Below are 20,172 nucleotides of genomic sequence, written 5' to 3'. Positions count from 1 at the left end.
TTAGCTTTTCCTGTGCGATGCTGCATTGTGATCTATTGGGCAGATTAAGCAGGTGCTGCAGGACCAGAGGTGAGCATCAGCCAGCATTTCCGCTGGCTTTGGCGTGTTTCAGAGCAGAAGGAATTACAAGAGCGCGGCTCTAAAACAATGCACCTGAGCTACAAGTAGCAGTTTAGAAACGAACCGCGCTCGTAAACCAGGGGCTTACTCGGAAACGCCTGGTGAGGCGAGGTGAGGGACATGAAGAGCTTTTAAATGCTGGGCGCAATAGACGGTAATTCCGACAAGCGTGTAACTGACGGGATTAGAAGGGTTAGGCAGGCAGTCCCGAAGGGCCGGGACGGGCGCTCTCTGCTCAGCCTCTCCCCTCCCGAGCCGGGCCCTGCCACACACCGCACCACACCACACCATACCCGCCCGGGCCCCGCTGCCGCCACGCACCTTGCGCACCCCCTCCGGCTCCCAGCCCGACGCCCAGCGGCGGGGTCGGCAGAAGGCCCAGGGGCGCCCGGTCCAACGCCGCCGGTGAAGGCCGCGGAGGCCCTGTCCGACTCCGCGGGCGGCCGGTACCTCCGTGCGGCCCGCCCGCGCAGGCCCCGCGCCGCCATTGGCTGCCGCCGGCGGGGTGTGTGTGTGGGGGGGGTGGGGGAGGCCGCGGCGCGCCGCGGGGAGGCGCGGAGCGGTGTCGGGCGGGCGCACCCGCGTAGGCCCAGCCTGCCCTGCCCTGCCCTGCCCGACCCGGCGCCGAGCCGGAAGCCGCGCCGATGAACTGTGTGCGCCGCTTGCCTGCGCGCTTGGCGGGGGTTGCCGGGAGCCCCGCGCTGTGGCTAGGTAAGCGGAGAGCGCGGAGCGGCACGCCGCGGGGTTCGATCTGACCGCAGTCCCTGCCTTCTCCCCCGGGAGGATGTGGGGACGGGGCACTGTCACCGCCGGCGCACTGGCTGCGCTGGCCTTAGCTGCGGCCTGCTGGCTGCGGTGTGATGAAGGTATAAACATCTCTGCACCGGGGCTCTGGCGGGGAGGGGGTGGGGCTTGCCCTTGAGGGGAGGCGGGGGTGGGCTGGGCCGGGCCGCGCCGGGCGGGTGGGCGTCGAGTGGTGGCAGGCTTGCCCTGTGCCGAGGGCTGCCCGCTGAGGGGGCTGTGGGAGCCCCTGGGCGGGTGTTCCCCGCGGAAGGAAGGGCTGTCGGGCGGGGGTCTCGGCGGGGTTGCCCCGCTAAGGATGGATGGGGGGTGGGAGCTGGGGCGTGAGGGAGGCGGCGGCGGGTCCCGGTGACGGGGAAGTGGGCTTGGCGCCGCCGCCCGCCGCTCCCGCCGGAGAACGGTTTCGGAGCAAAACCGGAGCGAAAGGGCAGGGGCCGGGGGGGCGCGTGGGCTGCGGTGGGGCCCGGGGCCGGCCCAGCACCATGAAATCCACCCCCGCCCGCAGCGGGGGAAGTGCGGCCGGGCCGCTCACCTGCCTGGCGAAGGGATGGCAGGGGGTGGGGCAACACAAACCCCGGCATCTTCGCAGGGGTCCACCGAGGGCAGCCGGTTGCCTGATCCAGCGGGGGACCTCCGGGAAGCGCCGCCTCCGGCAGCCTCAGCGTGGGCTTTCATGGCGGCCCGCAGGGGCGAGCGGAGCCGCCTGCGCCCGGGCTCCCCCGCGCCGCAGGCACCGCTCGTGTGCGTGTGTGCGCCGGTGCGTGCGTGCGGGAGCCTGGCTGCCTGCCCCGGGCTGAGTGACACGGCGGCCCTGGGGAGGGGGCAGGGATGATGCTGCCCGTGCCGGCGCGGCGCGGCGCGGCACGGCGGAGCGCTGGCGTGAGGTAGGGCGCCGAGCGGAGCCGCGGGCTCTCGGCCGCCGGGCTGCAGTGCCCTGTGCGTGTGTGCAGGGATCGCGCTCCACTGCGGCGGGGGAGGGAGGGAGGGAGAGAGAAAGGGAGGGAGGGAGGAAGGGAGGCAGGCGCAATGTGATGAGCAGGGCCTCCGAGTCCAGCTAGCGCCGTCGTCCTGCCGCTCCCGAAGGAGCCCGGGGCGGGGGAGCGGCCGCGGACGGTTGAGTGTCTGAGCGGGGTGGCGGCGCGCCCTGCCCCGGGGGAAGGGATCGCGGCTCCGTGCCGGGAACCCCGTTGTTTATATTTTATTTATCATCGTTTGCCGAGGGGGGGGGGGAAGAGGTGGGGTTGGGAGGGGAGGTATTTGGGGTTTTCTTTCTTTTGCACCCCCCCGCCCCCTCTTTTTTTTCTTTTTTTGTTTGTTTTTGCAGGTGCCCGCAGCGCAAAGCGGCGCCTGCAAAGTTTTGTTTGCGTGCGTGCGGGGTGCGTGCGAGCGGCGGCCTGGGCTGGGATGCGGGGCCCGGGGCCCGGCTGCCCGCCGCTTCCCGCCGCACCGCGGCTGCCGGGGCTGGCGTAGGCGCCCCCTGGGAGAGCCGAGTGTGGGCATTAAACCCCCCCCTCCCTCCTCCCTGCCGCCCTCCTCCGCCCCCCTCCGTCTGTCCCTCCCTCCCTCGCTCTCTCCCTCCCTCCCTCCCTCTCCCCGGTGCGCGGCCATTGCAGTGACCCCGGCCGGCCAAGGATGATCACGAACACGCGGGGCTTCCTGTGGTCGGACCTGGAGACGCGGGCGCTGCTGGAGATCTGGGGCGAGGCGGACGTGCAGTCGGCGCTGGACGGCAACTTTCGGAACAGCCATGTGTACCGGGACGTGGCCTGCCGCCTGGCCGAGCTGGGCTTCGAGCGCACCCCCGAGCAGTGCCGCATCCGCATCAAGGGCCTCAAGCGCCAGTATTACCAGGCCCGGGACGGGCTGAAGAAGAACGGGCACGCCCGCAAGATATGCAAGTACTACGATGAAATGGACCGGATCCTTAGCTGCCGGGGGGGGCCCGACGGCGCCTCCGAGCCGCTGGCCCCGCCGCCCGATGGCGCCCAGCCGGCGGGGCCGCTCGCCGGGCCGCCCACTCCGGGCACGCCGCACAACAGCCGCGAGGTGGAGGCCGAGCTGGACGAGGACGCCGAGCTGGAGTCCCCCCGCGACAACTTCACCGAGGACTCCGGGGAGTGCTCATCCTACGCCGACCACCCCATCAAGGTGGAGTGCCCCCCCTTCGCCATCCCCGTGCCGCCGGGCGACGGTGAGTAGCCGCCGGGCTCCCGGCGCCGGCTGTCCTCCCCTCACCCCGCGGGCAGCACTCCCCCTCACCCCCGGGGCTCTCGCATCCCAACTGCCGGCGCCTCTCTCTGGCTAGCCTGCTTCTAGTGGCTTCTGCTTTACCCCCCTCCCTCCTGCACAGTCCTCTGCGCTCCGAAATCCGCCCATGCCCCCATCCCCCTCCCCAGCCCAAGGCACCTTGCTCGTCCCCGAAAGCTTCTCCCCTCCACCCCCCCCGCCTGCCGCGAACGCCGCCTGGAAGGGTAGCGGGCTGCTGCGGAGGGAAGGAAATGCTGCAAACCGGGTAGGGGGAGATGCTGGGGGACAGAGACCAGACAGTGAGCTTTTATCGGTGTTTGTCAATGGGAAACCGATAGAAAAAATAGCGCGGGGATTATCGAGACAAAGTGTCAGGTAGCGCTGTACAAGAAAACAGGCGTCCTCGCGGGAGGATTTTCCCGTTCCCTGCAGACTACGTGCGGTTTTGTTAATCGGTATTAGAACGGTGATGACGATAATACCTGAAAAACCTGCTTATTGTTACAGATGGGCCAGAAAGCTGGGGGAGAGCTTTTACGTAATTAATTGCTTGAGTTGTCTCAGAAACAGTGCTGCTAACTTTAGCGGGCTTGCAGACAGGAGCAGCCCTTAGATAAAGCCTGCCCTTTCCTTGCTCATTCTTTACCCTCAACTCCGTATTTGTGTTGTGGAGGTGGGGAGGCAGTGTTATTTGTTTGTTTTAAATCTAGATTAATGCCGTAGTTTTAATACAAACATGAACCTGTCCTCAGAGGTTGACATCACTGAGGAATCAGCCAATTGGTTGACGTTTAACCAACCTTCTTTTTACACATAAACCCCATCAAAGAGTTGTTTACACTAATGTGCTTTTGAAATGCAAATCCAGAATGCCAACAGACTGAAACTCAATTTAGATTAATGTAATTACCTGCAGTACACAAATGAGGCTATACTGTTTAATAGCCTTCACTTAAACCTTTTTAGAAGATCAAAAAAACTCCTATTGTTGAAGTTTAGTACTACAACAATTAAAAGATGCCTCTCTCTGATTTTCGCTTTGGCTTTGTAACTTCGTAGAAGCTCCTGGTTTTGCTCTGGTACTCTCAAATAAAAATACCTGAAATATTTACAATTCACACCCAAAAAAAGCGCAACAGCCTTGTGACACGTGAGGCGCACACCTCGTAGGGGGACTTTCTTGCTGCTTTCTTCTTAGGTAACTATTTTTGCTCAGAAAAAATAATTGTCTCTCTTCTTGTTTTAGGCTTTAAAGAAGTCAGTGCTCCAACTATTACCCCGCCTCTCAGTCAGCCCAAAAGATCAAAAAAACGCCACGCGAATTTGACGTTGGATAAAATGATGGAGAAATTCCTGCAGCAGAGCGTGGATACAGAAGAGAAATTCTACCGATACGAGGAACAGAGGCTCAAAATCGAGGACAAGCGCCGGGAAGCTGAGCATGCTCGAGAGCTCCAGATGTTACAGATGTTGGGACAGATGTTGGCTGGATTTTCTTCTACGGTATCACAAAGGTCACAATCTATACCAGCGAGCCCACCTCAGAGAGCGAACCATCGTTCGTATGGGGATAACTTTAATTATAATGCTATGACAGCAGCACTTTCTCCACCGATAGGTACTTCCTTCTATAGCATAAATAAATGCTAGGGGTTATTTTTTTTTAAACTTCTGTGTGAAAGCACTGGTAGTAAGTAGCTCTTGAAAATAAAGGCTAATTGGAATTATTTAATATTGTGGTGAAGGTGTCTGTCTGATGTAAAATGAAATGAAAACGTCCTTCGTACCCTTGTACCGGTTACTTAATACAGCTACAAATTCTAAGGAGCGAAATCACACCTTTTGAACCCAGTAGACATCGGAGCCTCTTTCCACATTCACCTCTCTGTAAAATGAAGTTAGGAGAAGTTTTGTATGTAAAAGGCAAGTAGCGTGTTTGCTGAAAGCCACGTGGAAGCATTAGGGAGCTTTTGTAGCAGAAATTCGACTGCTGCTGAAGTTACCAGGCTGAACTCAGTGTACAAAGTTAAGGCTGTGCATATGTTTTTTCAGGGTTGGGAAAAGAGTGGAGTTTTGCCTACATCAAAGTGAGTCACATGTTAAAATCCAGCTTCTATAATGTTAATTTCTTTAAATCAGAATTCTGGTTCTTATATTTTAATTAGAGCGTGACTGTAGTAGGTGTAACAGAAGATGAAAATATTGGCATATATTTCTCTTCTACACCACTTCATTTATAAATTCTTTGCACATCTGAATTTATTTAAAGAAAAAGGCAAAGCAGTAACTCTAAAATTGGTATTTATGCACAGACTTTCCCTTCTGTACTTTATGTGTGGGCCAGAAGCTGATAATGGGATATTAGCATTCATTAACAGACTTCTCGGGATCTGTGGCTCAGTGTCATTTATCTTTATCATAGTCTCTTTGTACGTGGAGGCAGACTGTATGGGCAGGAGAAAAACAGGGATACTCTATCAGTGCTGAAACCAGAGTCCGCTTGGGGCTTGGTGGTTGTAGCCTGCCGCTTGGAAATGAAACCAGTCTCATTCCATTTTAATTCTGAATTTCACACTGTTTGGAAGAAAAAAGCCTGGCTTGAAAAGAAATAAACCCCTCCACCTCCACCCAGCCTCGCTGTTGAATAATAATCTGGCCAGCCAGATCCTAGAGGGCATTCTCTGATTCCTGTGGGGATCTTGGAACCTTTTTAGTTCTACCTAGTGTACTGTTTCCCTGTAAAATACATGTGGGATTGGGTGGTTGAGGCTGTTGAGGGATTCGGCTGGCTGACTTGGTTGTGCTGCTTCTTGACTAGATAGTTGATCTGTAGAGTTCCTTGATGGCAGCAGACTTCTGTAGATAAATTATGACACAACGTATGGATTCTGAGTTTGGTTGTTTGCTTTTTTTAGTGTTGATTTCACTTCTAAATTAAAAGGAAACCCAGAGTGCTTCCCTGAGGAAATCGTTTGAGGTTCTAGACCGGGGTGATGGTACATTACTTCTGAAAAGCTTTTTGCTAGAAGAGTTTTATTACCTGTAAAGACCTGAAACTCAAGTTCAGTTTTTCCTTGCTGGATTTCAACACATAAGTGTATGATCATATTAGACAGTACAAAAATGTGTTATTTATATTTAGCCGTAGCAAGAGTAACTTGGGATTCTAATCTTTTGGTTGATGAAGGTCTAACAAAGCATTTTTGATGAAATATGAAAATAATGTTCCAGGAAGCACATCTTTTAAGGAGTTAAGGTTTCAGTTGTTGATAGCTAGATGTGCTTTAGTGTTCTGTAGGTAAGTGGGGCTCTCTTAAGAACTGACTTTTGTACGATTCTCTGTTTCTCGCCATTTATTATGACTTTATATTTACATAGAGGCAAAAAAAAAGCAAGAAAGAAAGAAGGAAAGAGGACCTTCTTAACAATGTTGCACTTCAAGGGTTACATGCTAGATAAGTGTAATTCTTGTGTGGTTGAAAACCAGTGAGTGTGTGAAGTGTGATTTAAGGAAAATAATCTGCCCTGTTTCCGGAGGAGATGAGTGTTTTGTTCTCCTCTGGGTCACTGTAATGCTATTTTGGTCATAATCCAAAACAGGGTGTTTTTTTCTTTTCTCTTTTTTTTTTTTTCTTTTTTCTTTTTCCTTTCTCTTTTTTTCATCCCAGTAGGAATGGGATGCCTATATTGCCTGTATTGCAAGAAGGATTTTAAAAGCAAAAGACCAGCCAGGAGTATTTACCATTATTGAACGCTAAAGCAGTTTATTATTGAAGATTAGCACGTCTGGTTTAGGTTTAGATTCTGTGGAAGAAAGAGAAAATAATGATTTTTGCTGATAGCACACAGATGCAGTTGTCTTGTTTATTATTTTTTTCCCTCCATTTTTATGTTCAGAATTTCCAGAACTATTTTTTTTCCTCTTACCCCCCCTTCCTTCCTCCTCTAAATGTTGGAGGTGGGGTGTGGGGTTACTAAACTGAATATGAGGAATGTCGTATGAGTTAATTTTTGCATAATTATGTGTTACTATATAGCAGTTCCTTGGAAGCTTGTAAGATCTGGGAAAAACAAAGTGAGCACAGCTATGATCTAGGGGACCAATGCTAACATACAAATGAACTGCTTCTCTGAGCAGAATTGTACAGTTAATGAAAGTACAGTTTGTAGTCTTTAGGAGCAGTAATTTGAAGCTATAGCCTTCTGAGTGGGCAGTTCTAATATGTAGCTTTGCATCAGAGATCTGTAGTTGTACTATAGCTAAAAATTATGTGATAGGTGTGACATTGGCATTGGATTATAGTTTTGGAGAAAGACTTTCATTATGCTTTGTAACCACCTGCCAAAATAAAAAAACAGTGAGATTGGCCCTGATTCTGCTACGTGGTGGAAACCTTTACAGGGGGAAGCGAAAAAGAAGGTGGGGTGTACATTTAAAATGGGGGTTTAGTTGCTCCGTGTTTGGATATGTTTAATCCTTGCCAAGTACCTATTTCATTTGAGCTTAATTATGGAAGCGATTTCAGGCTGAACTGAGAAGATATCTCTAGTTACAAAACGTTCACATGACTGTTCGAGACTCTTGTTTCTTTCTGTACCTGAGCCCTAAATTAGCACTGTGAGCAGTCAGTGGGAATATTCTCTGCATCAGACCCTAATTTGCTCTTTGAAATGATCACCTTCCTTAGCTACTTACTGGTTTAAAGGCCTTTAAGTGATGAAGCGTTTGGTTTTTAGAAGTATGTCACTTTGAGTGGTTTTTAGTGTTCATGAGTGCTTAAAAGAAATACTGATGGTAGTTGAAGAAAGGACATACTTTTAACACTTATCTTCTTCTTTTCAGTTATAGAGAGAGCTTTTTCACTGCACAGAACACACTCTCTAAAGGATATGGAGAACATTTTCCAACTGGTGCGCAATGTTATCCCCCCTCTAACAGGGAAAAGGCATAAAGGTCAAGATGGACGTATAGGCATTGTTGGAGGATGCCAAGAGTAAGTTAAATAGAAATTTGATTTTTGTTTCTGGGAGAGTTTGAGGATGTCATGAGTGCTTGCAGAAGCCATTCAAGCTCACATTTAAAGCATGAGTGTTTTCCAGAGAGTTTTACTAGTCCATCGTTAAGACCATTCGTACTTACAAAAGAACATGTTTCCCTGCAGTTGTGTTGCAAAATTTTGGTAGTGAGTGTGGTTGAAACTTAGAATGTTGGTTTTGTCTGTCTACCTTCTCTGTCTTTTTGACCACCAAGGTCTCTGCTTTCAGTGTTATTTCTCTTCCCACTGCATGATGAAGTTATAGAATAAGCAGAGTAGCGTAAGTCAGGGGCACATCGGATGTTTTTAAATATTTTATTATCTTGGGAACTCGGTCTCTTAAATCAGGAATAGAATATTGTCTTACTGCATGCTTTTTATTTTGATAAATTGTGGTGTTTACTAGATTCTGTCAGTACCTTGTTTTATGTTCTGGAGTAACAGAAACAGTATGTTTCAGGGGAAAAATAAAAAGAGAATATAAACTAGCTGAGATACAGCATAAACTAGCTAAATGTTGTACTGACCTAGAAATAATACAGGCTCTTTTCTTGGCCATGTCCAGTAATCTGCATAATATTTTGAATGAGTGTCACTACACTGTTTTTCATTTTCTCCTTTTGAAATAGAGATGGCATCTTTTTCCTGTAAGACATCAGCTGTTGCACATCTGCCATTAATAAACATTCTATAAAGAGCAAAAAGGTCCTGTGTTGTAGCTGGGTTGGTTACCCAGGAGTTTGTGTTGGCCTGATGGACTTAATTTCTTAACTCTTGGCAGAAGGCAGCACCTCTTGAAGGGTTATTCTGTCCATCTCTCTGTAGTCTTCATAAAGAGAATTTAGGGCAAGTGGAACGATAGTTTACGCACTTCAATTAAGCATCTAAAACCAGACGGGATCGATCGAGGTCACAGATCCCAGACTTGGCTTGCAAAGAGTGCTTGACTCGTGTTTTGTTTGTCTCTACACTTTTTAGGTTGGTTGTTTGAGAGGAGTTTGCTTTTCTATGGCATGGTCTTTATAAATATTTCTATGAAAGGATCAGGTGGCCAAGGTGAAATTGTGCACCATGAAATCAAAGGAAAGTTTGAGCTTGTCTTCGTATAGCAAGATTTTACCTGTCCTTTACACCAAACAAAAGAGAAAGTGTGTTTTGGGTTTTGGTTTGGTTTTTTAAAATTTGCTCTTGAGTTTGGGACTTGATTATTTCAGGCTGATTTCCACCTTACCGATCTTGTGACTCTGTTTCCTAACCTAAATTATATTTCATTCTAGATACACTGGAGCACCGTATTTTGCTGCAATTACAGCTCTCAAAGTGGTATGTGTTCTTCTGTACCAATCCAAAATGAACTTTTCACCATTTATATTGGCTAAGTGCCACTGTTTCAAAGCATTCATTCTGTGCTGCACATGAAATCTGAGTTCTAAAGGGTCTTCTGTTTAAAAAATAAAATCCTTATTCCTGGATTTCTACAAATGCTTTGCAAACATGTGTCACTTGCTGTTTTCTGTAAATATTTTCCTCTCTATGAGGCAGACATATGTCAAAAAAGTCAAAGTTTCAGAGACCTGGATAGGAAATTTCAAAACTTGATGAAATATTTTTTCCATAAGTGAGCAAGAAGATAACTTTTAGATTAATTTTTAAAGCTGTGTTTTCAGTGCTGCAGTCAGTTCTTCAGAATTTTTTTCTGGACCTGATAAGTGTATTGAATGCAGTAATTCCCTTTCAAAATTTCCAGCTTTAGGCTAGTAAAATTCTTCTGCGCTGTAAGTCTGAAGATGACTGGTTAAATTTACTGTATTTTTAATATCACATTTTATTTATGTTATAATCTTTAGCAGAAGTATTTTTATAAGCCTCTTTTTTTAACCTAGAGGCATCAACTTCCTTATTTTAGTGACATTTTAACTGGTTAAAATACATTTACAGCAGGCTATATAAATACAGTGATGATTATTCAAATATAAACAAATCATGCTTACGTAATACGTATACTCTCAGTACCCTCTGTATAGTGTGTCAGTACTTTCAGTCATCTGTATGTTTTTCTTTTTACAGATATGTTTCAGTAAGTAGGTAACCAACATAGATATTTCTATACCTGCCTCCCCACCACCCCCCTTCCTGCATTCCTCAGAATGCAGTCTCTCAAGGATATAAAACTGAAATTATATTGTTTAATGATCTTATGTAAAATATTAAGTCCTTTCAACTTTCTGTTCTCCATGTGCAAACATAGTAGCATACTAGGAGGTCCCTTATTTAAGTCACTTGGACTCAGATGTTTATATATGCACATAAAAACTTACAGGATCAAATCTCTGCATTGTTTAGTAGCTTCGAATGTTAAATGTATAGTAGTAAAGCAGAGGAGACGCTTTCTTAACTTTGGGAAATCAAGGTGCCAGATGGGTACAAGATCGAGCTTTCTGGTCACAGCTTACATAATTTTTACATGTGTCTGATTTTTTTGAGTTGGTAACAAAATTTGAAGCTAAACTCTTCAGTTTTAATGGTTTTTTTTAACTTAAAGGCTGGCACAATTTCAGCAACACACTTCATCTGGTGTGAATTCGACTTATTGAATAAGAATGGTAGGACTGGAAATGTACTCATAGATTCCCACAGCTATATTTTACAAGTGTATTACAGTATTATTTTTCCTGTAATGTAGCCTGTCTCTTGTTCAGCTGTGTTCTTCTGCCTTTCTTCTTACTCTGTGTGTGTGTGATATGTTTGTCTTTGCTCCTCTGCAAATGAGAAACATTTCTGAAGTGAGTTAAAGGTTTGTGATCTGTGTTTTCAGTCATCCTGTCAGTGAGAAACAGAAAAAAAATAATATTGGAAGTTAGATACAAAAAAAACTTTCACCAAAACACTGGGTGGTACTGTAAGCCAAAATAGAAAAAATAATAGTTTGCTTTAACGACTGAGAAGTAAGAATTCAGGTGAATTATTCACTGAGTAGACTTTGGAATTATAGTTATTACTAAGTATAAATATGATAATTATGTTTGCAAATTTTCTTCTTTTTTAGGGTGCAGATTTATCCCATGTGTTTTGTACCAAAGATGCAGCAACTGTAATCAAATCATATAGTCCAGAGCTGATTGTTCATCCAGTTCTGTAAGTGATTTACCTTTTGTTTAAATGAGCAAGTCAGGGTTACTAGTTTGAACATTGCAGTCTGTCAGTTGGTTAGCTTGTGTTACTGTTGATTTCCTGAGTGGGTGAGCTGGAGGCTACAAAAGCTCCAAGGTTTGTAATTCCATTACAGTTAAATATCTAACATAGAACATTCAGTTGTGAGTTTTTTAAATTGCTATCAAACTATAGTGTTTCTTCTTTTTAAAAGGAAATATTTTGCTTGCCATTACTTGCTGAAATGTGTTTTGTGCCTGTAATGCATTTAACTGTGAACAGAAGCAAAATCCAAACTGAGAATCACTACGAGTCAGCATTTTAGAATCCATATTTGAAAGGCAAATAGAGGATGTTCTCTTGCTTCTTCAGTCCTGATAGTATTTAACACCAGTGTATGTCTTTTCCTCCCATTACTGTGTATGTAGTCATTTATGCAAAATTACTGGGCAAGAGAAATGCTGATTCTAATTTTTCTTCATAAGTGTGTTCCTTCAGATGCACACCTATTTCTGGGAGCAAATGTGGTGTTTAAAAATGGTTTAAAATACAGGGTTTATTAACATGAAGATGAAAAGTTTAATAAGTTACTGTCCTAATTGGGGAAAATCAGTGTGTACTTCCCTGAATTTGTGTTCTGAAATATGTTACCCATTGGTGAACTTTTACAGGGTAAATTGTTTCAATGAGATGTTACGATGGTTTACAATGACCACTCCAAGTGAGAATTAAGATGTGTGCCTTAGGTATATGTCTCTGGCCTTAGTTTGTACCAGTGTGTGTCAGAGTCTGTTCATCCACATAAAAAGCTGTGATTAAGCTAGAAAAAGAGTAATTTAAAATAGCGTTTGTCGGATTTTGCTGTCAAGAAGGATTTAAGACAGTAGAAATATTTCAGTGTCTGAGGAGAAGAATAGTATGGGGATGCCTGTGGTTGGAAGCTATAAGTTTATTACATTCTAAAGGTGTTTTCCCTCTTGTTGGTGTAGAGAGAGGTGTCTAGAAAGAAGTCCTTTAAATAGACAGGTGTCAACGGGGTGTAGTCGATTTTGGGTTGTTTTGGGGCTTTTTTCTGAAGATAAGAGAACCCATGGCTTTGTGGATTTTAGGGGGAAAAATGGTGTTTGAAAGCAGAGGAAAGATACAAGGGTAGGGTTTTTACCATTCCAATTATATTAGCCTCTAAAATACAAAAGGGACATCTTCAATTGATATTGTCAGATATCATATGATAAGAAATGAGAGAGAGAGAGAGTCTTAAAGGCAGTATTAAGTTGTAACTTGGGTTGTCTTGGTGGATGATGTTTGGGATATGGCATATGGTTGTTGCGTATGGCATGGGGTTGACTTTGCCTTCTTGGGTACACAAGGTTCTTGGTATCTGTGGTAGTGGAAAAGGTTAACAGGAGCAACATAGACAAAAAGGGAGGTGATGGTGTGTAAACAGTAAAATTTCTGTTCGTGGAGGACCAGGCTGTGCCTATTAAATAAGGGTACTTTTTTTTTAATATGGAGATTCTTGGTGTCTTCTGCGGAGTTCAGATCTCAGTGAAAATTCTGACCTTTCTATTCAGAAAGAGAACTTTTGATTTTAAACTCCAGCTTTTTCTAAAATTTCCTCCAGATGTACAAAGTACAGTGAGCCTGTGTATTTTCACATCCATATAGCTTTAAGTCTGAAACTCAGAGTTTAATACTTTTGTTACAAGTGATTAATTTTACCCAGGCAGCTGGCTAATTGCATGAAGCAGTGGATCTGTAAATATTGTTTATATGACATTCAAAATGAGAAAATGCAAATATCAGAATTTTAATATTTTGTTTGTTAAAATTTCTCTTTTTTTTTTTTATCTCTTCTGCTTCATTTGAGAAGAGGAAACAGGCTTTTCTGGTTAGAAAGGAAAAAAATCTTGACTGACTCTATTGAGCCCAGGTTTTATTCACATTTACACAAACAGCCTATTTTTCTGGTAAGGTCCTTTGTCTTCAGTGTCACACTTCTCATATGATCTTTTATATGTGGTGGAGCCGTTCGAGTTGTGCAGGCGCGGCCGGCGGCTCTTGATTCAGAGCCTGATCTCTTAAACAGCCTTTGTACTTTCTCCCAGGCCGCACTTCACGCATGGAAGAACCTCTGGGTAAAACCCACCCAGCAGCTACGTCATTGTTTTCTTTTGTCTCTCTCCTTAAAACTTTGCTTTGTTATGATTTCTCCGTGACTCTTCAGAGTGACTAGGTAGCCGTTGTACCACTCTCTTATTATGCTAATCGTAATTATGGCCTCGTGTAGTCCTCAATTCACTGTTTGAGCAGCTTGGCATTTCGCCAGGCTTCAGCTGCCATTTTGTACTGCCAGAAGCCTGACATTTTATCATCTCCTCTGCAGCTTGGCTGCTGTTACCTTTCCCTGCTGCCTTCACCTTGCGGGGGATCACCTCAGGGGAAGAATGGGATCTTTTTTTGCTCCTGTCCCCCTGAATGTGAGGGCTCTTCTGGCTTGTTAGAGCTGCTGTCATGGATCTTTGACGGCATGGCCGGCGAAGGTATGCGAAAGGTAGAAGTTGCACTGTTGTGTTTCAGGCCTTGGCTAATGTCTGTCACTTCAAGGACGTGAGGAATTATATGTGAAAAAAATGGAATAGTATTGCAGAAGGAGGGTTACGAAAATGAGCATCCATCTTGCAGCGCTGCCAGGGCAAGTCCACATATCCCCAGCCGCGGACCTTTCTGAGATTCCTCCTGGTGTAACATCCCATGCTGGAGACACCAATAATGCCACTTTCTCTGTGGTTTTTGTCTTATGACTTAGCTTCACTCTCACAGGAACAGGGAATGAAGAGAGCTTGGGCTGCAGGTGACAACCTGGAATCTGGAAAGAAAAAGCTTCAGTGCCTGGCTCTGCATGTCCTCACCACCTGAGCTGAATAATGATAGCTGGGTGTCTAGGGGCCGTGGTTAGTCAATATTGTCAATAGTAGCTTTTCCTTTTTGTTCAGGGATTGTGTCCAATGCATTACAGCACCTTCCATGAGGACGTGGTGTTAATCAAAGCATTGCTTAAAAGCTGACCGGCTAGCTAGCTCAGTATTTCTGCTGACTGACTTTGCTTTCCTGTGGAGAAATGAAACACGTATCGCAGAAATCAGCCTCTTGTGAATTGTGAAGCCTACTGAGCCTTGGTCACAGCTGTCTTGCTCTTGTCACCACTACCCCTGGTTTGTGTTACATTCTTCTGTTTTCTCAGCTAATATGTTCCTGCTGTAAACTCTACACAACAAACAAGAAACAACTTAGCTTTTGCATTTAATTTAGTTCTGTTACAGGCATTCACTGTGTGGGTTTGTACTGTGTGTGTATGTACTTTCTTGCAGTCCTGTTGGGAACCTGCTAAAGAACAGTTTTCAGGGCCTTTTTTGTATTCCTCATGTTAATTCTCTGGCTCGGGTCAGGTTGAACAGACTTCTTGGATACCTGTGTGGGGTTAGCTTATCCCATCTTGATAGGTGAGTGATCACAGAATTAAATGAGCTATGTGAACCCAGCTGGTTATATTTTAAAAGAAGAGAGAATAAAACTATTGTGTTAGATTCCCCTCTTGCAAGGACGTTTCCATAATCTTAGAGAGGTGTTTTTTTTTTTTTTTTTCTCTGCGGGCCAGGAAAGGTTGAGATACTACTGAGTGAGCAGTCCACTTGTAACCTGGTTGTCAGATAATTTGAAAAGTCAACAGTTGATAGACCCCTTGATCTTCAGAGTTTTATCCGAGAAGTAGAATGAGATGTCACAGGTCATTTATTTCTTGTGATCCTGAGGAAGTCGCATAATTTTTCCATTAACTCAAAAAAAAGTCACCCTTGAACTAGGCATAGATGTAGAACTAATACCCTCTCAGCTGGTTGTACCTATGGGTCTGTATGGAAGAGGAAGTTCATAGGAAATTGCAGAGTTCGTGTTTTGGTTTGGATTTTGAAAAAGATTATTCTTCTCAGTTAGAAATAAAAATAATTGGGGAGAGAATGCTGATGAGACTGGCCTATGTGTTGAGGCCAGTTACCATTAATGAAGAATCTTAGCTCAGATGAGGGTTCTTGGAATATATTTTACCTAGTTTTATTGGGTTTTGATGGTTTAAAAAAAATCATGAAAATGAATCATGGATATCGAGCTTCTGATAAGTAATTGGAGCACTTTTAACCAGTGCCAAGTCTCTAAAGAAAGCACTGATTCTTGGCCCTTTCTAATTCATTATGTGGAGAGGAGATTCAGGAATGTTAGTCCTTTGTGGGAGGAAGCTCATACCTTTTAATTGTGTTAGGATAGTGATTAAACACTTCTGCATAATGTGGAACTACCCTCTCTCTTGAATCAGCTGCTGGAAGAAGTGCAAGAATTCTTGTCACCTGGGAGAGTCAAGGAGAAAGTACAGATTGCTCCAATTACCAAAAAGATGCCTCACAAGAGATTTGGCTGCTGGATCCTTATCATACCTGCAGAGAAGACACAGTCATAAACTTTGTGATCTTTCCCAAAACTCATTTAGACAGCAGCCTAGCTAGGAATCACAGGGGAAAAAAAATCCAACAAAAACTTTCTTGTAAGTACTTAAAGATAAAAGTCAGTTTGTACGTGCTGTAAGTCAGTATGTAAGTATACTTAAACTGTTTGTAATCCTGTCATGCAGCACCACCACAGACAAAGCTTGTTCATGGACTCGTTTCCTGTGTCTAGATTTCTTAGCAAAAAAACCCTGCTGCTGCTTTGCTGTACGCTGCAAAGATGCAGAGGTTTTGTCACCTTCTCAAAATGCAGTAAGAAGCCAAAAATTTTTAGCATCACTGTGAGGTGTGCTGCTGTCCTTGCTGTTTTCTGTTATGTCAGAAATACATGTGTAGGAGAGGTTTAGTCCAGGTAGCAAGAGCCTAGCCAAATTCCTTCTCCTGAACACTTGTCATACTGTTGTGATTTCTCACCAGGATTAGTTTTCTTTGGTATTTAATCTTTAGTGAGTTTGAATGAAGGCAGGTGTGCCTGGGATTTGCTTTTGCATTATTATTATCAATATTATTATTATTATTTATTTTTGAAGAATCTTTTTTTTCCTTTTCTTTCTTTTTTCTTCCCAGCTGACAATCAGCAAAGGAGATTAAATTTAGACTGAGACCTGTTCTGTTTTCTGATATGTCCACAGCAAATTTTAAGTAAGCTAGCCTTCTGGGTATTGATTTATCTATCATCTGTGCCTTAAGAGCTGAGTGTAAACTAGAGAGGGATACTAATGTGATAAAAGCTTGTCACTTTATCTATTGGTTTTAACACTGGAAAAAAAGTGCAATAGATTTTCTAGGCACATTTTAAATCTGTTATGTTCTGAGGGAAATTGCATTGTCATCTTAACTTCATTCACTTCTAAAATCACAAGTTTGGTTGATTGCAGTCCATTTGGAAGAATATTTGACACACTGTTCATCAAGTCACTTCACATAAATTATTAATAGGTCAAGACCACTTTCATGAACTCTGAAAATACAGGGTCAAGACATTTGGTTGTCATTATACTTTGGGGAAGGGGGGTTGTCATAACATGCATTGGTAATGTGATTGAGATCAAAACATAATACAATTGCTTTACATATTAGGTTATATCCAAAAGAGCATTGTAAAATGATTGTGTTGATGGCTGTGGTATCTTTACAAGGCTAGATGAGGTTGACCTTGGGTGCTGTTGTTACTTTGTGGGTTTGAGAAATCTCAGAAAATAGAGTCAAGCAGTAGCTTCTTTTTTGGAGATTTTTCTCATAGGACATGAGAGTCTCTGCTCTGCGTGAGAGAGGTGACCCTATTTGCATACTGCATTAGGGCTCATTATTAAAGAGGTAGTGGTTGGCTCTGGTGCCTGTAGTGTGTTGACAACCCAGTTCCTAGTGAAACAGAAGATCTGATACCCTGGTGTCCAAGTTGCAATGTGGAAAACATTTTGGGTTTCACCATCATTAGTATGATTTTTAAAATATGATAAATAGAGCATTTTCACCAAGTGCAAACCTCAGAAAGTCATTCACGCTCTCCATGGCATTTAGTCAGATTGTAGTAGGAAAATAGGTATTGTCTACCAAGACTTTGCAGATTAAACACTATTCGAAGATCTCTCAACAGCCTAGTAGGTGAAAGTGACCATTTTGTCCTCTGAGCTTTTTGGAGAGTATTTTAGTATACTGATCTTAATTTACTAACTAGATCTCATTTTGGTCTCTGGTTGCACCCAGCCAACTTCGTGCCACTGTGTTGGCACTGAGATTTGCTCTACCTGCTTGAAGTGCTGGGTTGAGACACCCATGAGTTGATAATGGTGTCAGTGAACTTTTCTAGAGTAAGTTGTTACTCCCAGTTCTGCTCACGGGGCTGAGAGGGGCTGTCTCAAGCCTGTGTGCTTCTGGAAGTTTGGAGTTAATTCACAAGGATGATGATTTAAACATTGGCAAATGTAGCTATTCTCAGAATAGAGAATTAGTTTACTCTTACACTCAACTATTTTTTTGCACCACTTGGTTTTACAGCACTTTGGTTTCCAGTTCCTTTGACTAACCTTTCCAGAGTAATCTCTCTCCCTATATTAATTTACCCAGTTGCCAATAATGACCTCACCCAAGGTTTACCACAATAGTTAATAATTAGCTTTCTGAGATAACTACTTAAATTCTAGAGCTACACATTATGTCCCATCTTTCACTCTTTTGATGTACCGTATAGCATGACAGGCTCTAAATGTCAGCAGGTCTCACATTTGATTCACATTAATATAATTACCTGCAGTGCTTGGACAAACAAAACCCAAACGCTTTCATCCTCAGATCAGAGGCTTCTTCGCATCTTTGAAGATAAGGCTCTAGGTTGGCTTTTGAAACTGCCCACTTAAAGTGGTTTTGTCTGCATGTGTGTAACTGACTTTTGCAGTTGTATGTTTTAATGATGCCTCCGGAGCTGCCTGGGTCACACTGAGCGTGCACAGGGAATGAGCAGAGCCTGAAAAACAGGCTCTCCAGCGAGGAGCTGGGTAGTTGGTCGGGTGACGGCAGCATTGCTCGTGTCCTGTGTCTTTCTGAAGCAGGAGGGCATACTGGCTGCTGTTTGGTGATGTCCGGGCCACATCTCTGATTACTAAGGTGGTTCCAGCACTGCCTAAAACATGGGAAGAGCTGACTCCTGGCTGTGCTGTCATTCATGCTTATCTCTTACTTCTGTAGCTCCTGGTTACACCCAGGCTGACTTTTCTTCGCATTTTCTTGTTACCATGGAAAACTTTACAGGGCTGCACCTTACCACCTTTGTTCCTGTCCCTCTTCTAGGAAGCAAAAGTAACTGTCATTCATCCTGAGTAAGGAAAGTTCTGGTGTTCAGAGCTTTCTGTGATAATTTAAGCTATCTCCTTAGTGGTTTATGATCACTTGGTGAAAGCCAATCTTTGAATAAAATGCAGCATCCAGCAAAATTTTCTTCTTTCGGGAAGGCTAGGGATGGGAGCTGTGTTTCTGGCCCTATCAAGTATCTTCCAGCTCTGGACAGTGACCAGCCTACACCAGACTTGGAAGCAGATGGCACCTGTCATCAGTTACATCACCTAACATCAGTTACAAACTGCTCTGGAAGATGTTTAGAAACTGTGGGTGTTCTTAGGGCAGTAGCCACCATATTTTTTCAGGCTGTCTGTTGGTTTTGGGAAGGTTATTTCAAGCTTTCACCAAGATGAACTTCACAGAACTGTGTTTTGTGGCAGTTTCTATTGTGTGATAGTGAAATGCAGAAGAACCCTGAGGAGCAAAAAGCTTGACATAAAGTTTTTATTTTCTTTATTAGCTTTTCAAAACTAAAAGGTGTTAGAAGAGGCTGTGCTGGCAAGTGACAACAATGGAACTGACCAGTACTGGATCCAGCAGTTGCTGTCATTAACACCATAACTGAACAAGTGCTGTTCTTGTATGCAAAAATAGTTGATGTGGCAAGATGAGGAGTTTTTTCAGGGTGTATCATGGAAACACAGAATAGTTTGTGTTGGAAGGGACCTCAAAGCACATCACGTTCCAACCCCCCGCCATAGGCAGGGACACCCTCCACTCGCCCAGGCTGCCCAAAGCTGCATGCAGCCTGGCCTTGAACACTGCCAGGGAGGGGGCAGCCACAGCTTTTCTGGGCAACCAGGGTCTCACCATCTTCATAGTGAAGAATTCCCTCCTTTAGATCAGATCTAAATCTACCCTTTCAGCTTAAAGCCATTACCCCTCTCCTGACACTCCATGCCCTTGTAACCAGTCCATTTCCATCTTTACTGTAGGCCCCTTCAAGTACTGGAAGGCCACTATAAGGTCTCCCCAGAGCCTTCTCTTCTCCAGGCTGAGCAAAACAAACTCTCTCAGCCTGTCTTCACAGGAGAGGTGCTCCAGCCCCCTGATCATCTTTATGCTCCCCCTCTGGACTCCCTTCAAGAGGTCTATATCTTTCTTGTACCGAGGACCTGAGAGCTGGATGCAAGTTCTCCAGGTGTGGTCTTAAGAGAGCAGAGTAGAGGGGCAGAATCACCTCCCTCAGGCTGCTGGTTGTGGTTTGTTTGATGCAGCCCAGAATATGGTTGGCTTTCTGGGCTGCAAGTGTGCATTGCCAGCTCATGTTGAGCTTTTAATAGACCAATAGCCTGAAGTCCCCCTCATCAGGGCAGCTCTCAAACCATTTTCAGCCCAGCCTATAGTTGTGCTTGGGAGAGAACTTCTGCCAAAATGAGGTATCTAAAGCTACCAATAATTCACGAAGAAAAATTGACCTCACTATT

At 44.9% G+C, this 20,172-nt stretch overlaps 1 protein-coding gene across 3 annotated transcripts in view; it reads left to right on the top strand.

Annotated features, from left to right (window-relative positions):
• Positions 1-674: 674 nt before the first annotated feature.
• The window catches only part of NAXD (NAD(P)HX dehydratase), a 52,275-nt gene continuing 32,777 nt past the window's right edge, over positions 675-20,172 (top strand). For 2 of the 3 annotated variants that reach the window (XM_084268698.1, XM_084268699.1), the window contains exons 1-5: positions 1,536-3,112; positions 4,415-4,786; positions 8,012-8,162; positions 9,482-9,527; positions 11,251-11,339. In XM_084268698.1, the coding sequence (XP_084124824.1) occupies positions 2,554-3,112; positions 4,415-4,786; positions 8,012-8,162; positions 9,482-9,527; positions 11,251-11,339 (1,217 nt within the window). In that variant the 5' untranslated portion in view covers positions 1,536-2,553. Of the gene's footprint in view, positions 832-1,535; positions 3,113-4,414; positions 4,787-8,011; positions 8,163-9,481; positions 9,528-11,250; positions 11,340-20,172 lie in introns of those variants that run through there. The other variant, XM_084268700.1, reaches the window with a different exon arrangement.

Source organism: Gallinula chloropus (genome assembly GCF_964237585.1).
Source record: "Gallinula chloropus genome assembly, chromosome: 1".
NCBI classification, from domain to species: Eukaryota; Metazoa; Chordata; class Aves; order Gruiformes; family Rallidae; genus Gallinula; species Gallinula chloropus.
This window is presented reverse-complemented; position numbering and strand designations above follow the sequence as displayed.